Source organism: Lontra canadensis, unplaced genomic scaffold (genome assembly GCF_010015895.1).
Source record: "Lontra canadensis isolate GAN:19392208 unplaced genomic scaffold, GSC_riverotter_1.0 scaffold103, whole genome shotgun sequence".
Lineage (NCBI taxonomy): Eukaryota > Metazoa > Chordata > Mammalia > Carnivora > Mustelidae > Lontra > Lontra canadensis.
Genome location: NW_022631097.1, coordinates 4,423,597 through 4,446,975, shown reverse-complemented (window position 1 = coordinate 4,446,975; position 23,379 = coordinate 4,423,597). Strand labels below are relative to the sequence as shown.

Here is a 23,379-nt window from a genome sequence, read left to right as displayed (position 1 = left end):
GCTGGTCAGGGAGGAGAGCAACAGTCCCTTATTGGCCACATTTTGATCCCCAGGGCTGACTCAAGACTTTTACCTCTCTGTGCTGTTTCGAGAAAGTCTGTGATGCCAAGAGCAAGCTCATTACTTTAAATTTCTCTTCAGTGCTGGGTACATTATAAGCATAACTATTTGGTACCTTAATTATGATAAACACCATAATTAACACTGAAAAAATTATAAGCCACAAAATGGCAGCAAATTGTCTATAGTATTTCTCTACACATATGATAAAGTGAACCATTTTTTCCTGCTTTCAAGGATGTTTTTCTTCTTTTTATTATCCCACAGTCCTATAAGGTCTTGCTGTGTTTATGTGACCGATGAAACAATGAAGCTTTGAAACTTCGACACCAAGAAACAGAAAAGGACACCATAAAAGAAACACATTATTATGGCCTTGAACATCTGTGCTGAAGGATACACAAGCTCAAAAATAGTTTTGCTTCAACTGGGACTGACACACAGGGTTGCCATCTGGGAACTGGAATGAAGATATGAAATTGGGCCCTTGCCCTCCCTCTTCGTTGAGTGGACTGCTTAACCCTTAGAGAGCCAGGCTCCATTCAGGCGCCTGGACTCCATGTCCTTGTTAAAGCATGGCCTTGTTCGTTCTTCCTCCAAGTGGAGAAGGCGGTGTCGAGATAGGCACGCTTTCACCCAAGGACTCTGCATCCTATAATTGTCAGGTTCCCTGTTATTAGTAAAGTAGATAATTTTTATTTACCTCACTGCGGCATTTAAAGAAGTAATCTCCTGTGAAATTATCCCAAGATGATGAAACTCAAAATTATTTCTGCCCATTAACTTCCAACTAGGAAAAAAAAAGGCATATATGTTTATGCACAGCCTCACATGGCTAGATCTCCACTGAAAAGGAAATCTGGATTCAGATCATGTTTCTTGCTATCTCCTAGTCCAGCAGAATTGATATGCCACTAATTTATTTAAAATTCTACAGTTGACGTAACTCATCATAAAGGACACAACTCTGGGTGCAGTTGGAAAGAGCCCACTTTTCTGGAGGCTTAGAACAATGAAGCAGATTAGGGAATTCAGCCAACACCTCATTTCCTTTTAAAATCACTAGAATCTTCATTTGACATATGAAAAACCTGGGTCCCAGAAAATTTAAATTATTGAGTTGAGAGTTATTGCTAGGACCAGGACTCAGAATCACATCCTCTTGTCATGTCACAGAGAAAGTGACATGAGCTAACATGTGAGAAACGTCACGTGGATACTGATCTCCATCCGTCCTGGGATGATCGAAGCGGATAGTTCCGTGAGAGTGTCCTTTCAGTGTTAATTAGTATTGGAAGTTAGAGAGAAACTCCCCCAATTTTATTGCTCAGATCTTCATCTGTGTCCCTAGGCCCTAAGGTAATAGAAAACAGTTGTGATGAACTAAAATCTTATGGCACTGATATAAAATCTTCAGTTAGCCTCTTCCAAATTTGTAGCTTCCCCAAGTTTAGGGAAAAAAAATGTCAAACATTATTCCTCTGTGATTTTGTTTGGCATCACACAGAGCAAGCAAACTATAACAAATATTATATTGTTAATATAACTAATCATTAAATTAACTAAATGTATTTAAATTAAATTGATTAAATTAAATACATTAATAATGAAATCTTAGAGAAAAGGGTGGAAAGCCTATTCCTCAAAGTGCATCTATTTGTTGTATCAGCTAAAAATACTGTGTTTAACTAGTCTCCTTACTCCTTTCCTTGCTCCCCTGAGATCTATTTTGAATAGCAGCCAGACGGACTTCTTAAAAGTGAAGTCAGGCAGTGTCATTCCTGTAGCAAGACTGCGGTCCTTACAATGGCCTACCAGCTTTGCTTAATCTATGCCCTCTCCCCAAGTCCAACCGCCCCACTCACTGAGCTCCAGCTCTGCCAAGTGTGCTGCTGGCTCTGCCCCAACATGTGGAGCTCAGCTCACTCCCTTTTCTTCTCCTTCAGAGTCCTGCCGTAGGATCACTTTATTTAGGCATTTTGTGACTACCTTATTTTAAAAAATATCCTTTCTCTGGAGCATCAGAATGCCCATTCCTTGAACACTGAGAATTTCATTTGTGTTTTTGACTGCGGGGTCCCTAGCAACCACATCAATGTTCAGAGAAGGCATTCAACGCATTTGTCAATGTACATGTGGACAGACTGATCCACAGGTAAACTACAACATTGCAGAAATGTCTTTATGATAATTCCATTGTATCTATACTAGCACTGGGAAGTCAAAAAGTACTCCCTGACATGCTTCCTGAGCTAAACAGCCTAACACCAAAAAGTGATTTTTCTTATTTTAAAGAAAGGTATGCTTCCTATAACCACTGGAAAGCTTTCCAGAAATGATTAGTTTTCAATGACTTTTTTTTTAAGTTTGATACTGAAGACTTAGCTCATTTAAAGACAAAATTCAACATTTCATTTCATAACTCTTGGGTCTCCTGACAGAAAATAAAACGTTCAGAAAACACTACTATATACATGCATACTATTTTTAAAATGCAAGAGAACAAAAAGATGCCTAAACCATATCTTCCATGACAGCTGGTAAGTAAGATAAAGAGAACCATTATGAGGTTACTCCAAAGTCATCAGTTAACAGGACTTCCCTTCTGAGAGAAATGACAGCAGTGTTTCACATCTTTACTAGAGAGGTAATTACACAGGTGTATAGATCTATCAAAACTCACTGAATTATATGCATCTTCTTGTATGTGATTTGCATATCAATAAGTTAAAAAAATTATTTGCAACAGTTAAAAAAAGAAGCCTGCCCTCCTTTTAATTATAATTGTGTAAGTATCAAAAGATATTTCTTGAATGTTTAAGAAAATCGCTACATGATTCATAATATAGAATTCTCATGAATACTTAAAATAATTTCTCTGAGATAAACAAAATAATTTAAAAAGCAGTTAAAATGATATTTTAAATCCCTAAGGTGGAATATTATCTTTAAAAACACAATTCCTGTTTAATAAAGGACTTCAAGCTTTCAGTTTTTATCTTCTACCACCTTTTGAAACATTTGAGTTTTTTAAACTTTCTCCAAGGAGGAAGACTCAATTACATTTCATTTATAGTTTCAATTTTTTTCTTAATTTTAAAATTGTTTTAGGGGCCCCTGGGTGGCTCAGTGGGTTAAAGTCTCTGCCTTCAGCTCAGGTCATGATTCTGGGGTCCTGGGATAGAGCCCCACATTGGGCTCCCTGTTACTCAGGGAGCCTGCTTCCTCCTCTCTCTCTACCTGCCTCTCTGCCTACTTGTGATCTCTGTCTGTCAAATAAATAAATAAAATCTTAAAAAATCTTACAGGAATAAGAGAGGTCCTTCCGAGTTCACCTGGAGAGGTGAGTACTGAACTTGGCATGTCTGTGCTATCAGGTGGACCAGGGTTCGAATCCTATCTCCTCTTCTCTGTGCTGTCTGGCTGTGAAGTAAAGGCATTAGACAAGCATACCACAGAGAATTCCTGCAAACTCAGGCTGATAAATGCAGAGGAAATGTCTATCCCCTTCAGAATTTTAGATTTATGATCTTAAACTCTCCTGGTGCTTCTCTTCTTTGTCCTCAAAATGACAAGCCCTAAATTAAATCCCCTTCCTTACATAGTTGATATGGGAAGTAGCCAGGCATTCACTCTTGTTCAAAAACTAAAAGGTCTCCATCCATTGGTGAAGGCAACATATTCCAGTCCCTTCTAGAATGTGAGCCCACAGGGGACCAAATCCTGGTCTCCTGGCACCATGTGAACCCTTATATACTACCTCACAAGAGTAAATGTCCTGCCGGGGGAAGGGAGGGCATTTGGAGCCTAAACGCTGAGTATTTTCACCATAGTTTGGCGTAAACTGTTAGGACGCTTTCTCCGCATTTATTTATATGTTAAGCATTTAATGGATGCACACACAAATCACTGTTCCATTTGCAAAAGTCCATAACTTCGTGAAACAGGCCTGTTGGATTTTATATTTTTTAAATAAACTGTACTTAATCTAACTTCCATGTAATTTAGTGATGGCCTTTAACAAACCATAACCTGTTTCTTCATGAGTAAATATTTAAACCGGCTCACTGACTTTAAATGTTTCAGAGAGACTGAAGATAAAGGGCAGAGAAGTCAGATTTATAGCTGACGGGGTAATAATCAACAACTACCGTTCTGGGGGCGGGATCAAAGCCTGTGGACACAGCTTGTGACACTCTGTCTCCCTGACGTCACAGGCACACAAGCCCTTCTCCAGAGCATCTCCACATTCAAGGGATACCGTCACCTGACCAAGTCAAGGTATTTAAATTTTCCTTTCCTTTTCTTTTTTTTTTCACCTTGGAACAGTTAGTAGCTTACAAATATTTAGCACTTTCATATTGGGGCAAAAGGACAAATACAGAGTTAAACATTTTTTTTTAAAGAAGCTTTGATTTCTAGAACTGGCATGAAACTAGGGCTAAGATAAATATTTGAAAGAGCGACATCATTGTACGAAGCAGTAGCATTTATAGCACCCTTTCCCTCTAAAGAGGTCAACACATTTAAACTGCCCAGCTCTTTTCCCCATATCCTTGAGAAAGGAGTCTGCCATAACACATTTTAACCTCTCCGTAGATGACCATTGTTTGCCTCTCAGTAAGCAAATAAGCTGAAAGAAGGATTAACCATGTTCTACAACAATCAGTCTAAAACAATTACAATGGCTTGCTGCTTTCTTAAAAATATTTCAACAGGGACGCCTCAGCGCCTCAGTCAGTTAAGCATTTGCCTTCAGCTCAGGTCATAATCCCGGGGTCCTGGGATGGAGCCCTGCTTTGGGCTCCCTGCTCAGTAGGGCGTCTGCTTCTCCCTCTGCCCCTCCCCCCACCGTGCTCCCTCTCTCTCAAAAATAAATAAGTAAATAAAAATTCAAAAGAAGAGATTTCAACAAACGTAATTTGACTGTCTTCCAACCCCTTTTGCAGGGTCCAGAAAGAATAATGAGAAGTAGGATTACTGGATCCAGTGGTATTCAGGACAAAACCTCAGGGGTCAGTACTTGGGATGCATAGCTCTGTTTGCGTTACACTAACTGGCACCAAATCTCAGCAGGTTTGGAGCTCCTGTGGGGGATTTGTGCGTGTTTGGGACTCCGCTCGGCTGGACCGCAGGCTACCCTTCTGCTTCTTGCCCTCTCCATCTCTGTCTCTGCTAGCTCCTTCCCTTCCTTCTTCCCTCCACTGTGGCTCCTTCTATTGGCACAGCAATGCTTCTGACAAAAAATAAATGGATTCTGGGAGAGAGTTGAAAAGGTGGTCCCCTTGGCAGGGAGCTCTCCTGCTGGGGTTCTATGGGAAGACTGGCTGATACCTGTTCCTTTGGTTTCCACATAAGCAACATTTAACCACTGCTATTAAAGATTGTTTTCCAATATAATAATGAAATTGCATCCTACTGACCAGAAAGAAGGGAGATGTTAGGGAAAAGCAGGGAACTGTGGAGAGTGCAAGAAGAGAAGACCGGTAGTCCCTTAAACCAACAAATCAGTGAGGGTATAGCAGAGGCAACCCATTCCCCCATCAGAGGGGAAGGCTGGCTCTGTAATCCATCAGCCACAAGCCAGGGACTGTTTCGTCTGTGCTGAGTTCTCTCTTTATCTCATTGTCTTCCTATCCCCTACCCTGAAAGTTCTGTTTAGCAGGAAAGAGCTAAACTTCACAAGACTCCTCTTGGAGAAGTTCCCCTTCTCTGCTGCGTTCTGGACTTGCTCAGGGTACCTGGAGGCACCTGTCTGTTTCTGCAACAATCCCCAAGGCCAGGTTCCATCCACACAACCTGTGGCAACCGTCCCCTGGCCGGACACTTAAGACCAAGGACTACTTGAAAACCCTCAATGAAGGGAACCCTTCATCAGCATTTCGTGGCCATATGGCCCCATCCCACAGAGGTCCCAGTGACTACCCTGGGAAGTCAGGCCACTAAGTATTAAGTGTGCTCGTCATAAGAACTCCAGTGCAGAAACGATAAACACCCATAGATGGAATAAAAATCACATCATGTTTCCAGAGCAAATGCCAAATACTCCCAGAGTATATGCATCTCTTCCATATCCTCTCCCATGGCCGTTTCCTCTGATCAGTTTCAGTAAGTGTGTAAGTGCCCCAGGATGCGGGGTACTGGTTGCTGCGAGAATGCCAGGAACTGGGTGTTTAACCTCACCAGTCTATTGACTAAAACATTCAGGCCACAGCTGAAGCCTGCTTGTAATTCACCAAAGGCAAGGTCTCCCCCTCTGCCTCCTTCCTCTGCTTTTAGAGAAAACCTGAAGACTCATATTGGTACTGATTTCAAAACACCCCCAATGTATTTCCTTTAAATGTGTTGTATTTTCTTTAAAAGACGTGTTTACCGGGCACACTTAAAATAACCTTGCAATAATTGCACATCGAATATTAATCCCTTTGGACACATACACTGTGAGCACCACTCACTAATGCAGAGACAGGGAAGGCTTCCTCCTACATAGAGATGTGAACAACAGCAACATGGGTAGCAGAGCAGCCTTAAAATCCAACGGGAGCCCAAATACCGGCATGGTACTTTCATCAGTAAGATCATGAAAATAGTACTTAAGTAGTGGATGAAAAAAATTACACCGCAAGTGGAAAAAGGATACAAAGTAGCATGTGCAGCATAATTACATCCATTTGCCAAAAATCAGCAGCAGAGACAGAAAAGGGATGAAAGAAAACCACCAAGATGCAGGTTTTTGTTTTGTAAGCTCTAATGTGGGAAATGCTTTGCCTATGGTAATCTCCCTTCTTTTTTTCTATGAAACTTTAAGAATTATCTTTAATGAGCAAATATTTCTTTTAAAAGTTTATTTTGATGTTACTTTTATCTGTTACTTAGAAGGTAGTTTCAGTTTCCTTTGGAAAAGAATCCTTTTTAAATGTCATTTATTACTTATCGGTACAGAGACCTGCTGTTCTTTGAGACTAGTAAGCCATGCAGAATTCCTAAATAGTTCCAGGCCAACAGAGCTCCTGCTTTTCTCTTCCCCCTTCATCCCCCCTACAGCGACTTATCTGGTCACTTATCTCTTCAGAATCACGTGGCTTGTTTTACAAAGCCCCTAAGAACAAAGCAAACATCTAGGTTAAACACACTTAAATAAAGCTGTACTCAGATGAAAAACCGCTTTGAATTTTTTCAAAACTATTTGTTCCAACCAGGGTATTTGTTCCAAATTAAGTAAACATTGCTAAAAGAAATCATACAAAATCTGCATTTCTTATCAGGCCCAGGGCAGGATATAGTGCTTCTAAAATTTCTTGTGTGTTTTTCTCGATTTCCCCTTAACGCTCTAAATGAGTGCACATTTTCAGGAGGTGAAGATAAAGTGATGAGGAACAGAGCCTGGGGCAGGGATTTTTATGTAAAGGGTGCCTTTCATTGATCTGCAGTCTACAGTGATGTCACTAATCAGCTCTGTTCTCCATGCCCAACCAGTCAGTCTCACAAATTAACGCTATTGGTGACCTGACTAAGAGGTTATGAGTGGACAATCAATTACAATCACACATCCATCATTATTTTGAGGGGAGGGAAGCTTTAAGCTCATTTTGGTTGGGCAGGCAAACCTTAGGTGTTAGGTGGTAGGATAGGGAGGAAAGAGACCAGCTTAAGCAGGATTTCTTCAGCCTGGTACTCAAGCCATTCAAGCAATCAAACACAAAAATCTACTGCAGCCCCATTCCAGGTATCCTTCATCGCCCACCTGCCAGAGGGGGTGAAGGACAGTAAGACAAAGATCAAAGCCAGCTGTGTCATGAGATCCTCCCCGTGTGGAACAAGTCCCAATCTCCATATCCTCCAAAGAGCACACCTGGCTTGGGAAGGGGGTAGGTGGGAATGGAGGAGATGCAGGGCAGATCAGTCACCATTTAGAAGAAAGCAGGCTGGCATGAAGGTAGTCATTACTGAGCTAACCCTGGGGCCAGTATGTTTCTGGATAGGATTTCATTTAGTTCTACTCAAAATCTGCATGAGATAATACTCCATGCTCATGAGTTGGAAGAATTAACATTGTTAAAATGTCCGTACTACCCAAAGCAATGCAACGATTTAATGAAGTCCCTATCAAAATTCTAATGGCTTTTTTTTTTTTTTTTCCCACAGAAATAGGACAAACCTTCCTAAAATTTGTATGGAACTACAAAAGCCCATGAGTGGACAAAGTAATCTTGGGAACAAAAGAATGAAGCTGAAGGTAAGTAACATCCTTCCTAATTTCAAACTATATTATAAAGCTATAGTAATCAAAACGGTATGGTATTGGCATGAAAAGAGACACATGATCAGTGGGACAGAATAGAGAACCCAGAAATAAACCCACATGTAGAGGGTCAGTTGATTTACAACAAATGAGCCAAAAATAGGCAATGAGGAGAGGACAGTCTCTTCAATGAACAGTGTTGGGAAAACTGGAGAGCCACATGCAGAGGAATGAAACTGAACCACTTTCTTACACCAGACACAAAGATCAACTCAAAATAGATTAAAGACTTGAATGTAAGGCCTGAAACCATAAAACTCCTAGAAAAGAAAATAGTGGTAAACTCTTTGACATTGATTCTTGGTGATGATTTTTTTGGATCTAACCCCAAAAGCAATGTCAACAAAAGCAAAAATAAACAAGTAGGACCTACATCAAACTATCAAACTAAAAAACTTCTGCACAACAAAGTAAACCATTGACAAAATGAAAAAGCAACCCACTGAACAGGAGAAGATATTTACAAGTCATATATCTGAGAAGGGGTTAATATCCAAAATATATAAAGAACTTATACAACTCAATAGCAAAAAAGAAATCTGATTAAAAAATGGGCAGAGGGTCTGAATAGACATTTTTCCAAAAAATACATACAGATGGCCAACAGGTACATGAAACGCTCAACATCACTTGTCATCAGGGAAATGCAAATCAAAACCACAATGAGCTATCACCTCACACCTGTTAGAATGGCTATTATCAAAAAGACAAGAAATAAGAAATGCTGGTGAGGATGTGGAGAAAAGGGAACTCTTGTCTACTGTTGGTGGGAGTATAAATTGGTACAGCTACTGTGGAAAACAGTAGGAGTTTCCTCAAAAAAATAAAAAGGAGACTATCATACAGCTCAGCAATTCCGCCTCTGGGTGTTTACCTGAAGAGAATGAAAACATTAACTCAAAAAGATCTATGCATCTCATGTTCACTGCAGCATTATTTAGGATAGCCAAGATGTGGAATAACTTAAGTGTCCATCAATGGATGAATGGATAAAGAAAATGTGATATGTGGCCCCTTAGAGAGCTGACAGAAATATGGGAAGTTTTCAATTCTTGTGTTTCTGTTAAGTCATTACTTTGGTTTATTTCAGGTATTACAGAAATATAAGAAAATGTATTTACGTTTATTTAAAATTATTCTTGTGTTATCAAAATGACAATTATTTTCAAGACTTGTTTGTAACTTGCTACAAGCTGCACATTTAGGGCATAATTTACATATGTTTAGGGCAGAATCAGAGGTGGCCTGAGTCATTCCTGTAGCAGAAGTGCCTACAGACGTCATATGAGAGGCAAACAATGCCTCTCAATGCCTGGTAGCACCAAGAGTCCAAATGAAGTTCATTAATGACCACAAACTTCATTTGGACTCTTGGTAGTACCAGGACACCCACTATTTTCTCGAATCGACTTCCCTCCCACACTCTGTAATGAGAATCTCAAAGGCCTGTGCTTTTCTAGCCTCTGAGTTCCTTGGCTCCTGCCTGACTTGGCAGAACACAATGCCTCCTACTTCACACACATACTAGCCAAGATTATGAGTCCCTCACCCCCTGCCACCAAATGCAGAAGGCCATGTTCATTACCCCACTCCCCTCTTTCACTGGTTATAGCAGGGAGCACTCCCTCCTTCCAGAGAAGGCCAACCCAACAAGTGTGCTTTGGGATCCTTTTCCAGAAAAGGACTGATAATTCTACTGTTCTCTCATACATTCAGCCTCTCTCAGCTGGACACTTTCCTTCAACCTGCAAACAAGCAAATGTGTCTCTCACTTCAGGAATGAAATAAAACAAAACCCCTCCATTGTCTGCATATTCCCACATCACCTTCACAGGCAAACTTCTAGACAGTTGTCCATAATCATCTCTATTCCTCCCCTTACATTAGCTTGTCATTGCATTATAATCTGGCTTTGTTCCCATTACTCACTCAGATGGTGCTTGTCAATGTCACCATAGCCCTCCAGGGTGTTAAATGCAAAGGAAATTTCCAGGGTCAACTGACTTGACTTGTACAGGAAAGGACGTTCTCATACTGTCCTGGCTTCCTCTGACTTCCCTGGCCCTCAGTTTGGTCTCCTTTTCTGGCTCATCCTCCCCTAACGGACCCTTCAGATCACAGCTTGGAAGTCATGGTTCTGGAAAGTCTTCCCTAACGTTTCCACGTCATTATCCACCGCTGATCCCTCCAGGCACAGGACCGGCCAATCACACTTTTGCATCTATGTGGGTAGTATCTAAATACTGTTTAATTTGGAGCACTTATTTGACAACACCCCCACTATGCCGTAAGCTCCAAGAAGAAAAGAATTGAGGTCTAGTTGTCCATCATTGTGTGCCTGGCCCCCAAGAGGCACTCAAATATTTGTTCAACAGTTAAATGAAAAAGGCTCTGTCTCACAGGACGATGGTATTTTACTTGGCCAATCAGATTCTCTCCTTCAGAAGCATGACTGGGAAGTACAGATCAGTCCCTTGGAAGCATGAGAGGAAAAGAGGCGACATAAACAGAGTCCCACAGGCTGAGAAAACATCAGTGGTGCTGACCAGAGCCCAGGGTAGAACTCAGAGCCTCCTGCGGCATGGGGTTATAGCCCCCAGACTCCAGGGCTGCCTCAGGTCCCATGTAAGAGCTGCCCCCAAGTTCAGGGAAGTTCCAACCTCTCATTACTACATATATCCTTGAAGCAAACCCCATTACTTTTTTTTTTTTTTTTTTAGATTTTATTTAGGGCGCCTGGATGGTTCAGTTGGTTAAATGTCTGCTTTCCACTCGGGTCGTGATGTCGCGGTCCTGGGATTGAGTCCTACATGAGGGTCGTGATGTCGCGGTCCTGGGATTGAGTCCTACATGAGGCTGCCTGCTTCTCCCTCTGCCTCTGCCCCTTCCCCCTGCTCATGAGAGTGCTCTCTCTCTCTCTCTTTCTTGCTCATTCTCTCACTTGGTCTCAAATGAATAAATAAAAAATCTTTTAAAAAAAGATTTAAAAAAGTAAAGATTTATTTGAGAGAGACAGAGAGCACAAGCAGTGGTGGGGGGTAGGCAAAGGGAGAGGGAGAATCAGACTCCCCACTGAGCAGGGAGCCTGACATGGCACCCGATTCCAGGACCTCGAGATTATCGCCTGAGGAAGACAACTGAGCCACCCAGGTGCCCCAAATCCCATTACTCGAGGCAACTTGATGGGCGTCACTTTCTTACAGCTGAGTCTAAAGAAAACGGGAACTCCTTAGCAGGGAAAAATCCATGGAGAAGTAGTTCTTTGTGAATGAGTTGAAATACTCAAAGTAGGAGAAATGAAAACATAAGACGCCTTACATAATTCCCCCAAAAGATTTCAAGATCACTTTTGAGGAGATTAGTTGTGCACTGGAATTATTCCTAAGACCTGTGCCAAAGGCAGCAAACTTTCCTTTACAGAGATAAGGATTAACACTTACTAAAGACCCCAGACTGTTGTCTCATGATTTGAAAGACTATTACTTTGTGCACTGCATTTCTGACTTACAAAAATAATTTGTTTTTCTTTGCTTTCTAAAGAGTTTCATATATGGAGAAATAGATCTATATGTATAAATTAAACTAGTTAATTTTCTTTTCAAACTGTAACTTACTCAGGGCTTTACAAGACATTGGAAATTAAATGTGAAAACTATGTTTAAAGTCTAATTTATGACGTCCGAGCTTAGCCAGATCCCTAAAGGCAAAAATTCCAATGCCTCAGACTTACGACCAGATCATATTAAATTTAAACTGAGTAAATTAAAGAGGAAAAAAAAATAATCCTAGTACTTTCCAACTCTACACTGGGCAATAGCAGTTACTTTACTGAATCTTTTAATAGTAGTTTGGGATGAAGTGCATGATCTTACTTTGCCTTCTGGACAAAATGATGGCCGAATGGACCCACCAGGCAAGCCCAGGTCACTGCCCTGTTTTAACTGGCAAGCGGACATGTCCTTTTATAGACTGTGTAGCATAAAAGATCTCCTCTAAGTTTGATTTTTAGAGTTTTTGTTTAAATGATGACTATTAAACAGGGTGCCTGGGTGGCTCAGTTGGGTAAGTGTCCGCCTTTGTCTCAGGTCATGATTCCAGGGTCCTGGGATCGGAGTCGCAGTGGGGCTCCTTGCTCAGCTGGGAGTTTGCATCTCCTTCTCCCTCTGCCTGAGGCTCCCTCTGCTTGTGCTTTCTCTCTCTCTCAAATAAATAAATACAATCTTTTTAAAAGAAGATGCATTTCTTTAAAAAAAATAATATGAAAGCAAACAAAAAGTCAACATGTAGTAGACTACACCAGCCAATAGCGGACAGATTAGACAGTTTGATTTTTCTTAGGGAGACAACAGAGTGACACAAACACAATGTTTGGCATTAGACAGACCTGGGTCTGAATTGTGTCTCTGCCATTTCCCAGCCAACAGGGGAGAGTTCATAACCTTTCTGGACCTGGAACCCTCACTGACAAATGTAAGCTGATGATAGGACAGTGAGAAAATTAAGTGAAACAACAGTTTACCTACTATGACTGATACATAACATTTGATACCGCATTAGTTAAATGCACTGAATTAATTGGCAAATGCTTGCATCTTATAAAAAAGAGGGTCACCATACATTTTTGTAATACTTAGAAAGAATCCTTTTTTTTTTTTTTTGGTTTGTTTTTTGCCCTTTTACTGTATCAAATGAAGAGAAAGTAATGCATTTTGGTAAAGGACATAATAATATGGACTGCAAATTCCATGACATTCTTGGAAACACAAGTACTGTGTGGCTTTATCAATAATGCACTAACTTTCAGTTCATTCAGACGGGGCCTTTGTCACAGAAAGAAGCAAGAAGATATCAAAACAAAATATCCCATCGGTATTATCAATGCTGCCCAGAAAGGCAGGACCAACCCATGGACAGGATGAAACACCTTGCCTCACCCTTCCTGGTGGACCTGTGTACTGGGTATCTGTGTACTAGAAGCATAGCTCACTAAAGCTCTGCTTAGTAAAGACAAGCCCTGAGCACAGTTGGGGAGCCCACCGGCTGATTGTGTTCCCTGCCCATCACCTGTGAGTTTCCACAGGCCAGGTCTGTAGCTGGGATTAAGAAAAGTGAGGAGTTCCTCCCCTTCTTATTCAAACATCAATGCACATTGATAGCTTGTAACAAATCTCTTTTATGTGGAAGGAAAAAATACAATCAAAATGATTATTGTTAAATACAATGAAGAAAAGGCAAAATTTTCTTATTTACAGCTGAAGTCCCACCGTGCAATGGGTTTTCTCTTCCTGTTTATTTGTTAAAGAGAAAAATGAAGGAGTGAAGGAAATGAGCCAGTATTTAAATGCATTAGTTAGGGCAGGTGATTCGTGGAGAGGAATGTCTCTAACCACCACGTGACAGCACGGGACTAAGAAGGGAAAAAACAGGAATTCACGGGCCTGAGGCAAAGACATTATTGCCTTAGGATGTGGATCACCTAGTTAATTGGAGTCGCCTAAATTTTATATCAGAATGAAAGATAAAAGTTTGAATAAAACGAACAGCAGCAAAATTTCTGTATTTCACTCTGAGATTCAAATCAAGGGACACAGTTTGCTGACTGAGGCACCCAACAAAAGGGCTTTATATCCTGCTGGAGGCTTTGATAAAAGAAGGCAAGCTAAAAGCCCCACAGTGGAGAGAGATTTTGCTCCATTTGCTAACTGCAGAAAGGTTTCTAAAAAAAGGCCAAGAGCCCTTCTGCAGTGTTTGTATGGCGTTCACTCACAGTGTGGCTCGTAAGGAGGAGGAGGGTCTCCACAAGGTACGCACTCCATGTCTTGAAAACCAACAAGTTTTGTCTTCCTATAAAATCTAGAAGAGAAAAATGCCCCTTGTTAGCTCTTTCTACTAAGCTCAAAGTTGTGGCAAACAGATTCATGATAAATTATCAGTCGTCTCCATTACTGGTTTTATTAAAAAAAACAAAAACAAAAACAAAAACACAGCAACTCAAAGGCTTAAATACAACAGTATCTTAGACACAGCCTGAAAGGCAGGGACCATTCAAGAAATAATCAATTCCACTGAACATAACACCATAAGTTCTACTTAGCCACACTATAGTGAGGTGCTGGTGCCGGAGAGTAGGAGATCAGTGGCCTTTGGCATTTCTATTGTCATTTAAATGACAATACCCCTCCTAAATCAAGTGCCAGTTTTTAAACATTTGAAATTCAGAGACCAAAAAAACCCCAGCAAACTATAAAAGCAATGGAAGAATTAGGTAGATGCTTATACAGTCTTCATAAGGGGATATCTTTCTAGACATGACAAGAAACCCAGCAGCCAGAATGGAAATTAATGGTTTTCACCACACACTCACACACTCACATACACACATAAACACAAACGCGCACGCGCGCGCGCACACACACACACACACACACACAATAGTAAAGCCATCTGAAGAGTAAAAATAAATAAAGCATCATCAGCTCAGTTATTGGGAAAATTAAACTGAAAAATATTTCTAATCATAATATCGTAACTTCAGTCTGTAGTAGAAACCTTAATCATAATGGTAAAGGTGAACACTGCAATTGAAAAACAGGCAAAGCACATTAATTCCCCAAAGAAGAACATTTCATAATTTTAAAGCTTCGTAGTTAAAACTAGAATACATATTGCAATTAAATTTTTCAAAATTTAACACTGAAATGTTCAGTCTCATTAAACTAATGAGTAAAGGCAAGCTGCAATGAAAAGATCCCATTTTACTTAGAAAACTGGGAAAGTGGTGGTGTGAGCAGAGACAAAATAAGCATGTGTTTCTATGCCAGGGACATTATAAATTGCTACTTGTGGGAGGACAATGTAGCAATATGCCATCAGAACGCAATAAAAATTGTTTATATATCCTTTGACCAGTAACTTCATTATTTTGAAGTATATCCTAAAGAAACAATCAAGTGGGTGAAGCTGTATGTGTAACAATGCACTCACAGCATTGTTTATAAAAGGGAAAAAGCCAGTCCAGCACAATTTCAATATACAACAGCAGATAATGACTAACCATGGTAGTTCCAAGGCAATGGAATACAAAAATGGCCTTTAAGAAACAATGATGTAGATCTCCCATATGTATTTTTTTAACTCACGAAATAACAATAAGTAAAAAAAAAAAAAGAAAGGTGAGTAATATGATTATATATTGTACAAGCACATACTTTGGTATAGAGATCCCTTCAGATTTTTTACCAAAGCAGCTAAAATAATTTACATATATATATTTGCATTGAAAAAAATTGGAAGGGTATTATATACCAAATATTAACAGTGATTATTTCTAAATGTATTTCCAAGTCTATTTTTCTATGACAAAATGGTGATATGGAGAATAAATTTGCAGACCAAGTCTATAGAGGGCAGGATAGGTGCAATTTGGATTTCGTAATAGCAAATCTGTATGTTTTATGGTTGAAGCAAAATTTGCATTTAAAACTAGGTAAGTTATATCAAATGCCCAGATACATTCAATATTTGCTTAGCCTTCCTTTTTCATACTTCCTGATACTGAAACATATCACGAAGCTATAATAATCAATGTAGCATGTGATATACAATACAGTGTACAATATACAATACAGTATAATAAACAGTTACAGCTATAATAATCAATATTGGCATAAAGACAGACATGTAGACCAATGGAAAAAATTCTTACATATATGGTCATATGATCTTCAAAAAGAGTACCAAGACCACTACATGGGGCTGGGCAGTCTCTTTAACAGATGGTGCTGGGAAAACTGAATATCTACATGCAAAAGAATGAAGTTGGAACTTTATTTAACATCATATACAAAAACTAATTCAAAATGAACTAAATACCTAAACATAAGGCTCAAAACTATAAAACTCCTAAAAGATCAAGAAAAACTTCATGACATTGAATTTGGCAATGATTTCTTGGATATGACACCAAAAGGCAATCGAAAGGCATATGTGAGACAGGCAACAAAAGGAAAGATACATTGGGCTACGTAAAACTTAAAACTTTTATGCATCAAAAGATACAATCAACGTATAGTTATCCCCAAACTCATCAAGTTGTATACATAGTTTTACATGTCAATTATAGTAAAGTGGTTAAAAAAAAAGTTAAGTAGCATCAAAAAAGTACTAACTGATAATAAAATAATAATTTTTTTCCAGGATTAAAAAAAAGGATACAATCAATAGAGTGAAAAATGAACCTACAGTAGGGGAGAAAATATTTGCAAATCAGGAATCTGATGAGGAATTAATATCTAAAACATATAAAGAAACCCTACAACTCAAAAACAAAAATCAAATAACCTGATTAAAAAATGGGCAAAGGACATAAATAGATATTTTTCCAAAGATGATACATAAATGGCCAGTAAGCACATGAAAAGATGGCCAACAGCCAACACCCCTCATCATTAGGAAAATGCAAATCAAAACCACAATGAAGTATCACCTTATACCCATCAGGATGACTATTAAAAACAACCAAACCAAAACAATCAGAAAATAAGAAGTGTTAGGGGAGGATATGGAGAGAAATTAAAACCACCATGCACTGTTCATGGGAATGGAAAATGGTACAGAGAACCATTTTCTGTGGAGAACAGTATGGTGGTTCCTCAAAAAATTAAAAATACAACTACCGGATGACCCAGCAATTCCACTCCTCAGCTGTATCCCACAGAACTGAAGGCGGAGTGTGGAAGAGGTATTTGTACATCCATGTTCCTAGCCACATAGTTCGCAATAGTCAAAAGGTGAATGCAGCCCAAATGTCCATGGAGAAATGTACTTTCACATCCTACAGCATGAGCATGGATGAACCTTGAGGACATGTTAAGTGAAACAAACCAGTCACAAAAGACAAGTATTACAGGATTCCACTCAGAGTATGCGTGTAATCAAATTCAGATAAGCAGAAAGTCGAATGGTGGTTACCAGGAGCTGAGGGGAGGAGGAAAAGGCAACTTATCATTCAATGGGTATAGAATCTCAGTTTGGGAAGATGAAAATGTTCTGGAGATCTGCTCACAACAATGTGAATGTACTTAACATTCTGAACTGTACTCTTAAAAATGGTCAAGATGGTTAATTTTATGTTACATGTTTTTTACAACGAAAACACATGAAAAATTAAAATAAGGTAAAAACCATAGGGCAATGTAAGAGAGCTTTCTTATTAAAGATGTATTTCTTACTTAACTGTATAATATATGCAAACTAATATTATTTATCCTTTCAGCCAGAGAATTTGTCAGATAATAAGTAATTGAACATTGACACAGTCCAAAATAGTTTTATACATAAAATCTCATTCTATATAAATATAATCAGAACAAAGAGTGAAACAAAAAATGTAATAACCAACATCTTCTGTATCAACTATTGATACAGACATACATACTTTAAAACTTTTGGGGAAACACACATGGATGTTTAACATTTTTAAAATAAGGAAATCTAGTGACAGAACAGTCTTGAGGTCTGAGATTTCCCTGACAATTGAATAAAATACATTTGCCAAAAATATATAGATTAAAATATGGGTTTGAGCCATCAAGGAAATGAGGTTAGAAGGTGAGCAAATTACATCATGTTTTGAATGATCGTTAAATACAAAATAGAAATAGCCTGAAATCTTAACTGGAGAGGAAGTTGAGTGGGCACACTGATTCACGAGGATCCCGTGTGTGTAACCACTGCTCATAAGGAGAGATAGATGATGCTTGGACTTTACTCTGAGGACAGCTATCTGCAGCTACACAGAGATTATACAAAAGCATTTAGAATCTGCTCTTCTAGCTTCTTTGTGACAATGGCTTGATGGCAGAATCTAAGATTTTTTTAAACTTAATTTTAAAATTTAATTTAATTTATGTAATTAAATTTAATTTTTTAATGAAAAAAATTTTTTAACAAAATTTTCAAGACCATCAACTGACTCCTTTTTTCCTGTTTTGTACAAAGTGAGATTAAATCAGAACCCTAAAACACAGTACATTTACTAAATTATAAATTATATAGTAACCATCATAGACATTGATTTTTTTTAATTTTTGGAAGAGTTGCCTCAAAATTATCCTCCAATTTGAAGATGAAGTTACAGAAATTAGAATTTTAACATATAATTGAAAGTATTAAATGCATAAATAAATGTATCAAGCTTGAAAGATTATTTTATTTTTTCTTGCTTAGACTGCCGTGGTTTTGGGGACACAGAAACATTTCTAACTCTGCTTTCTGACCAAGTGAGAAAGAACACAAGTTTTAAAAAATAAAATAAAAGGGATTATGGACATATACAGGTGTCTGGCTAAACAGCCTTTAGTTGAACTTCAGCTTTTACTCTGGGTGTTCAGATAGCTAATGGAAAAAAAACAAAAGGAAATCATATTGGATTTTACTTAATCATGCTTTGATGAAAGGCAACATGTAAATACCTCTTTTAGATGTATTTACTAATACATTTGTATTTATTTATTTAGAAACTCTAAAGTTTCTCCAACACTTAATTTGGAGAGGAATTTTTAATTGAACTCAATCCAAATAACACCAGTTTGCCTAATGAACACCATGTGGAAAAGTGCCCTTTTAAGATATGCCTGGTTATAGGAGCCCCTGGGTGGCTCAGTCAGTTAAGCGTCCGCCTTCTGCTCAGGTCATGATTCCAGGGTCCTAGGATCGAGTCCCACATATGGCTCCTTACTCAGCAGGGAGCCTGCTTCTCCCTTTCCCTCTGCTGCTCCCCCTGCTTGTGTGCTCTCTCTCTTTGACAAATAAATTAAAACTTAAAAAAAAAAATTAGCTATCATTGTTACTAGAAAGAACTGGCAGGGGCTGGCTTATTCTTTTGGGCTGGGACCCAGGTCCCCTTAGCAGAGAAAGGATGGGAACATGGCAGGCAGAGGAGAAGGCTGGAAGCCCACTGCAAAAACCAAAACAAAACAGTCATGTAAAGCTTTCACTGGCTCCCGGGAACATTAACTGGTGATGAGGTCCCATATGTATTTGTGCTTACTGTGGGTCAGGCATTCTGCTTGGCACTCTGCATGCATTATAGTCTCCATCATTCCGCCAGTTCTGCAGGTTGGTATTATTAGATGATCATTTGTAGGTGAGAAGAATGGGTGTCAGAGAAATTGAGGTATTGGCATAAAGTCATTGGACATATTTGGAAACAAGGAGACTCTCCAATCACTCAGATTGAGGGCACAGAGGACAAACTATTCCCACGCAGTACTGCCACTGGGAAAAAGGCCACTGCTGTCCCACTGGGGCTGAGCCTCCAGGCAGCAGAAAACTCTCATCAGGTGAGGCTGAGCCTTCAGAAGGCAGGTGTAGCACTAGAAATGAAAATGCCACCCTCTGCCTGATGTTGGCATCACTTTTCTGGGAACAATATGCAATTTGCTTATTTTCTTTCTGCCTCAATTTTCCTGTCTATAAAATGGATTTCAACTATTTGCCTTCTTCACACAGATATAGTGAAGCTGGGCAAGCACTTTAAAATACTCTGGATAGCCTGGGTAAAAGCCACTATATAACTATTGCCTGGCTCGTACATTCATGCTGGCTTAGGAAGGATGTAATTTTAAACTAATCATATAAATAAACTATGAAATATCATTCAAATGTCTACTCACTTATATATGACTTTCCCACATCTAAGCATTTACTTAAAGAATGAGCAAACACTGCAGCTAAAGGCGTGGGCTCAGGTGACAATGAATGAGGTTAAGCATGAGGAAACACTTTTGGTGGGAGGTCATGGGGAGAGCATGCCCTCACTCACACTCCAGCCGCATAACCGTGTGAGTTCCCTCTTTGTAAAACCAGATCCCCTGGGCCTGTGCTTTTCCTCACTCTCTCTGCCTCTGAATCTCACATGGACTTCCTCTTCTCCCTGCCCTACAGAGGAGGAGATGGACACTGACATGCTTTTAGCAGAACTGTAGAGTAGGAACAGCAGAGATGGGCCAAGTGTTTGGTTAGTGTTCCTCAATTACATCTGCATTAGGTCGGAACTCTGGGTACTGATATTCACAGGTATCAGCATCACCTGAGATTATAGACCATTCCTTTTTTTAAAGTAGCAGATTAATTGAGATCTAATCACATATATTACAATCCATCCATGTAAAGCATACAATTAAATGGCCTTTGGTGTATTCACAGAGCTGTGCAACCATCAGAACAATCAGTTTTAGACAATTTATCACACCAAAAAAGAAACTCTGTACCCTTAAGCAGTCACCCCTGACTCTTCCCAGCAACCCCCCCCAACACACACACACCAACCACCAGCCCCAGGTAACCACTCATTTACTTTTTGTCTCTATAGATCGCCCATTCTGGACATCGCATACAAATGAAATCATGTAATACGTCTTTTGTGATTGGCTTCTTTCACTTAGCATAATGTTTTCTAGGTTCAGCCATTTTGTTGCATGAATGAGTGATTCATCCCCTTTTAACACCAAATAATATTCTCTTGTTTGAATATCCTCCAATTTGTCAACCAATTTATCAGTAGATGGATATCTGGGTTCTTCCCACTTTTTGACCATTAGGCATAATGCTGCTATGAATATTTGTGTACCCATTTTTGTGTGGCCAGGTTTCTAACTAACTGTCTTGGTTATATACCTAAAAGTAGAATTGCTTGGTCACACTGTAACTCTATTTTAACTCTTTGAGGAACTGCCAAACTGCCAAACTCTGAAGTAGCTGCACCATTTTCTACTACTAATGATGGATGATGGTTCCAGTTTCTCCACATCCTCACCAACCCTTGTCATTGTCTTTGTGGTGACAGCCATCCTAGTTGGCTTGAAGTATGTGGTTTTAATTTGCATTTCCCTGATGGCTAATGACACTGAGCATCTTTTCATGTGCTTATTTGCCGTCTGTGTATCTTCTTTGGAGAAATGTCTACTCAGATCCTTTGTCCATATTTTAATTGTGATATTGGCCTTTTCATTATTGAGTTATAAGAGTTTTATACAGTCTAGATAAGATAGTCCCCTATCACATATATGATTTATATATTGTTTCTCTAATTCTGTGGGTTGTCTTTTCGTTTTCTTGATGATATCCTTTGAAACACAAAAGATTTTAATTTGGTGAAGTGTGAGGGTTATTTTTTCTTTTATTCCCTGTGCCTTTGGTTTTAAACCATTACATTTCATACCTGCTCAGGCGCTGAGTCATAGCATAGGGTCACAGTTGGCCCATGAGGCTATTTTGTACCCTCTTTCTGCCCTTCCGGCCCACAGGTTTGTCTTCCCCTCTGCCCTCAACAAGAGCCCCAGAGCTAGCACTCACCATTCCGACAGCGGGGCTGTGATCGGTGGGGGTGCTCTGGCTGTCTAGTTAGACACCTGCCTCTGTGGTGACTGAGAGCCCGGATTCCCACGTTAGGGTCCCTGAACTCCGGGGTCCTGTCTACGTTGGGGCCTGTCTCTCGGTTCCCTGTGTCGACAGGGCTCTTCCCCCACATACCTACTCAGCAAACTGCCTCAACTCTGAGTCTTGCTCAGAGCTCAGGTAACGCGGTCACCCTCCCAGACGCTGCTGTTTGCCTAAGCATCACCGCACGAGCCTAGCCTCATCTGCCTTATCTACTCTAGGTTCTCCTTCTTTCACAGAAATCATCCTCTGCTACCTTTCTGGAATGTACGGCTTCATTATTTACCATTTAGAGCTTTCTAAAACCCTTCTTAGGATATAATCTGCACGTGGGTAGGGTTCCCAGCCTCTTTACCTCAGGGACACCTGACTTCTGCTACAGCAATACCTCCTAGCTGCTTCACAAATTGAGGTGGAAATGAGTGAATGGCTGTGATTTGCATTTCTCTGATCGCTAACCAGGTTGAACATGGCCATAGGATCACAGGCCGCACGTGTTCGCTCTTTTGTGAACAGCCCCGTCTCCTCTGTTGTCCATTTGTCCACGTTTTCTTTTTCATCGATTTATAGGGAACTCTGTAGATTCTCGTGACACTAATACTTCGTTAGTGCATGTATTCATTTTATTTATAACCAGCACCCGTCACGGGCTCACAGCCCGCGGTGAGCGCAGAGGAAGTCACGGCCACCCCACAGATGCGCTTGGGTTCCTGTGGGTGTGCCTTCACCTTTGGGACGGAACCAGGGAAAGGCGCGTTTGAAAAATCATTCCATAATCATGAGGGAAAGACATCGCCCGACCTACCCTGGCAAGCAGTCCCCGCAGACGGCGTCGCTGGTGACCGAACAGTTTGCCTTCTGGAAGCGGTTCACCACGGCGCACTCCAGGCACGGCTTGCATTTCTGAAAGCCCCAGTCCTCCTTGAACCTGTGCGGCCGGCATGTCATGCACTGGGCATCCTCCCCGTAGCCAAAGCCGCATTCCTGCAGGGATTAACAGGCAACAGAACGCTATTCAGACGTGGCAAGCGTGAAAAAGACGGCTGGGATAAAAGGAAGACCTGGTCTAATAATTACTGAGTGCTGGCCTTCCTGGATACAAAGGCGGCTCTTTCAGCAAGTTCAAATGTGTCTCCCACTGCTAATAATCTCTCTTACTAGGATAAGTATACTTAGTCATCCACTTTATTCAAGAAGCCGTGAGCATTTGAATAAGAAAGGTTCTCCGGGTCCCCCACTGCTGCATTATTGCTAGCTTATGGCAGAATTATGGCACTTTCTTCTTTTCTAATTAAGCCAGTCATGGGCATGTTCAGAAACTGAAGTCAGGGAAATATCCAGGCACTTACTCACTTATCGAGGCAGAAAATAAATACTTTGCTATCAAGAGTGATATTTTAGAAACGAGGCTAACTGTAAGAAATTGCCTAAGCTGAGAAATTTAGAGGTCTATCCAGTAGAGAGCATCTTGACGTGTTAGCTGTATGTTATTGTGTGATGGCAGGGGGATTCTGACATATTTCTTAAAGGAACACTAAATTCTCGTGTGGATTAAACTGTGTGATACTACAGGCCGC

The 23,379-nt window shown here is 40.0% G+C and overlaps 1 protein-coding gene across 4 annotated transcripts in view; it reads right to left on the bottom strand.

The window, feature by feature from the left end:
* Positions 1–23,379, bottom strand: part of TNFRSF19 (TNF receptor superfamily member 19) — an 87,911-nt gene that overhangs the window by 30,869 nt on the left and 33,663 nt on the right. For all 4 annotated transcript variants that reach the window (XM_032838217.1, XM_032838219.1, XM_032838216.1 and 1 more), the window contains exons 4-5: positions 22,608–22,786; positions 14,130–14,215 (exon numbers count right to left, since the gene is read on the bottom strand). In XM_032838217.1, coding sequence (XP_032694108.1) covers positions 14,130–14,215; positions 22,608–22,786 — 265 coding nt within the window. The remainder of the gene's footprint in view (positions 1–14,129; positions 14,216–22,607; positions 22,787–23,379) is intronic.